The sequence below is a fragment of the Quercus suber genome, unplaced genomic scaffold (genome assembly GCF_002906115.3).
Source record: "Quercus suber isolate HL8 unplaced genomic scaffold, Cork oak 2.0 scaffold_84, whole genome shotgun sequence".
NCBI lineage: Eukaryota > Viridiplantae > Streptophyta > Magnoliopsida > Fagales > Fagaceae > Quercus > Quercus suber.
In genome coordinates, this window is record NW_027069549.1 from 9,325 (window position 1) to 11,547 (window position 2,223).

Here is a 2,223-nt window from a genome sequence, read left to right on the forward strand (position 1 = left end):
TAATTGCAAAAGAGCTCTGCAATCTTCTGTGCCAGTGTGCAAAAAGACATTTTAAAGTTCACCACTAAATCTAGAATGTGGTATTATTTCCTAGAAAGGAGCAGTTAGTCATAAATGACAGCATGACCAGGTGCAACTTAATCTCCTTGTAAAGGATGAGCAAATCACTTGCAAGATAGGAAGTGAAGTCAGCAGGGAATATGCATGGCAAGCATCTCATCATTGAGTATTGCATTAATTATTCAACAAAAGATATATTGGGACCTTAAAAAATGGCTTCCACGAATTGTTGGTTAACAGAAAGATAAGAAACTTGTAGAGAGTAAGCCAACAAACCTAATGTTCCTATTTATGCTTACATGAAACAAAAATTCCTTAAAAACTTCACACACAACCCCAAAAGCTAAAACTCACATCAGGTGCTTTGCATTCAATTTGGTACAGAAAAGAGATTCTTACAGAAGGTTGGTATTTATCATTGTAAAAATTTTATTTTCTGCGGTATTTATAGTGCACTTATATATTTATTTCAGTTCGTTGTCTTCTATAGGGTTTCCACTATAACGCTAATAATTAATCAATTTGCAATTTTGCACTTAGTCAATAAAGGTTTGGTATTTTGAACATCAAAAATATAACTTTACCACATTGGTCAATGTAATTCTCTTACCATGACATATAATACCCCATCAAGTGATAATATATTAACATAAGCTCATCCATTAAGAATGTCACCACTATTTATATCCAACAGAACAATGGCAGACTAAGCATCACAAAAGAAAGTCTTTTAACCATAGATTGTTGTGACCAAAGTCATTACACTGTAGCAGTAAAGAACCCAATTCAATTTTTCAAAAAAAAAAAAAAGTGTCATATAAGTTTCAAATCAAGTACAAATTTATCCAAACTAATAAGGGTTTTTATTTATTCAATTATTTTTTTGAGTAAAGAATCAAAACAGAAAACCAAATATACAACTAAATAAAAACCAATATTTCAAGGAATCCAGTGTATAGGTGTACTTACAAGTGAGCAACTTCTGTTGCCTTCTTCTTCCCAAATACATAGCTCCCAAGAACTTCCTCCATTCCTACATCACAGCATTCACATTACAATTACTATATGCCTACAGTTTTATAACAATTACTCATCTTTTTACAAAAAATTACCAAACTTACTACAAAACCCAGATTTTATAACTACAGTTTCATGCAAAAATCCATCAAAATAGAAGCAAATATTGAATTTTAGCACAAAACCCAAATGGCCAAACACCATTAATATTCTGTTTTGTCCTTGAAAAATTGGAAAAAAAAAAAAAATACATTTTTGTCAGATTTGAAAAATTCTTCTCCATTAGAGTCACTGTCATAAAGCACAGAAGGAAGTGAAAGAGGGAAATGAAGTACCAGAAAGAGGAGAATCATGTGGAGTATGATTTTGAGAAGAAGTGAGTCCATTCGGCTCAATGGGCCGCTTCGCACAGAAGCAGAGGTTTCTGGTGCTACTCTGCGAAACGTTTCTTCGCGAAGAAAGCGAGAGTTTCTCCACGAAACCAATAAAGGGTTTCGAAATTACAAGCGAATGTGAACAACAAAGTCTAAGCGACAACATATCTCTCTCTGTGTCTGTGACAGAGTCTACTACTTTAGACTGACAAAGCGATAATTTGAAGCTTATATGGCGCGTTTCGACTTTGACCGCGTTTATTTATTTATTTATTTATTTAATTTAAGGTAATCGTGGTCCAAATTCAATAGGAAGTACAAACATTGCTATAGTATTTCGGGTGCTAAGCATTTGCAGTAGCGGTGGTATAAAGTAATAATGCTAAATTTTAGCTCCACTTTCATTAAAATGATGCTCCAGCAATGGAGTTAAAGCAAAAAAATTTAGATGATTCGCTACAGTGCACATCTATTTTTAGATGTGCACTGTAGCATAGAGCTAAAACTAAAAAATACTTTTTTATTCAACTGATCCACTTGTTCCCATTTTTTTTTCATTTATCAAAACCGGTCAGTCTTTCACTCTCACTGTATTCTCACTCTCTCTCGTTCATCTCTCAACTCTCAAGCCTCCAAGCCTCTCAAGCTCACCCACAGACACTCCGGTACAATCACTGCCATTCTCACCCACAGACACGCCGCCGCCGCCCCCCTGACCCACTCCGCCGACACACACCGCCACAGACCCAGCTCCGACCACGGCAACCCTCAC

General features: G+C 35.5%; 1 protein-coding gene across 1 annotated transcript in view; it reads right to left on the minus strand.

Annotated features, from left to right (window-relative positions):
* LOC111999514 (tRNA (mnm(5)s(2)U34)-methyltransferase, chloroplastic) overlaps positions 1 to 1,738 on the minus strand; it is a 6,629-nt gene extending 4,891 nt beyond the window's left edge. The window contains exons 1-2 of the mRNA XM_065773998.1: positions 1,413 to 1,738; positions 1,030 to 1,093 (exon numbers count right to left, since the gene is read on the minus strand). Coding sequence (XP_065630070.1) covers positions 1,030 to 1,093; positions 1,413 to 1,617 — 269 coding nt within the window. The 5' untranslated portion in view covers positions 1,618 to 1,738. The remainder of the gene's footprint in view (positions 1 to 1,029; positions 1,094 to 1,412) is intronic.
* Positions 1,739 to 2,223: the final 485 nt, after the last annotated feature.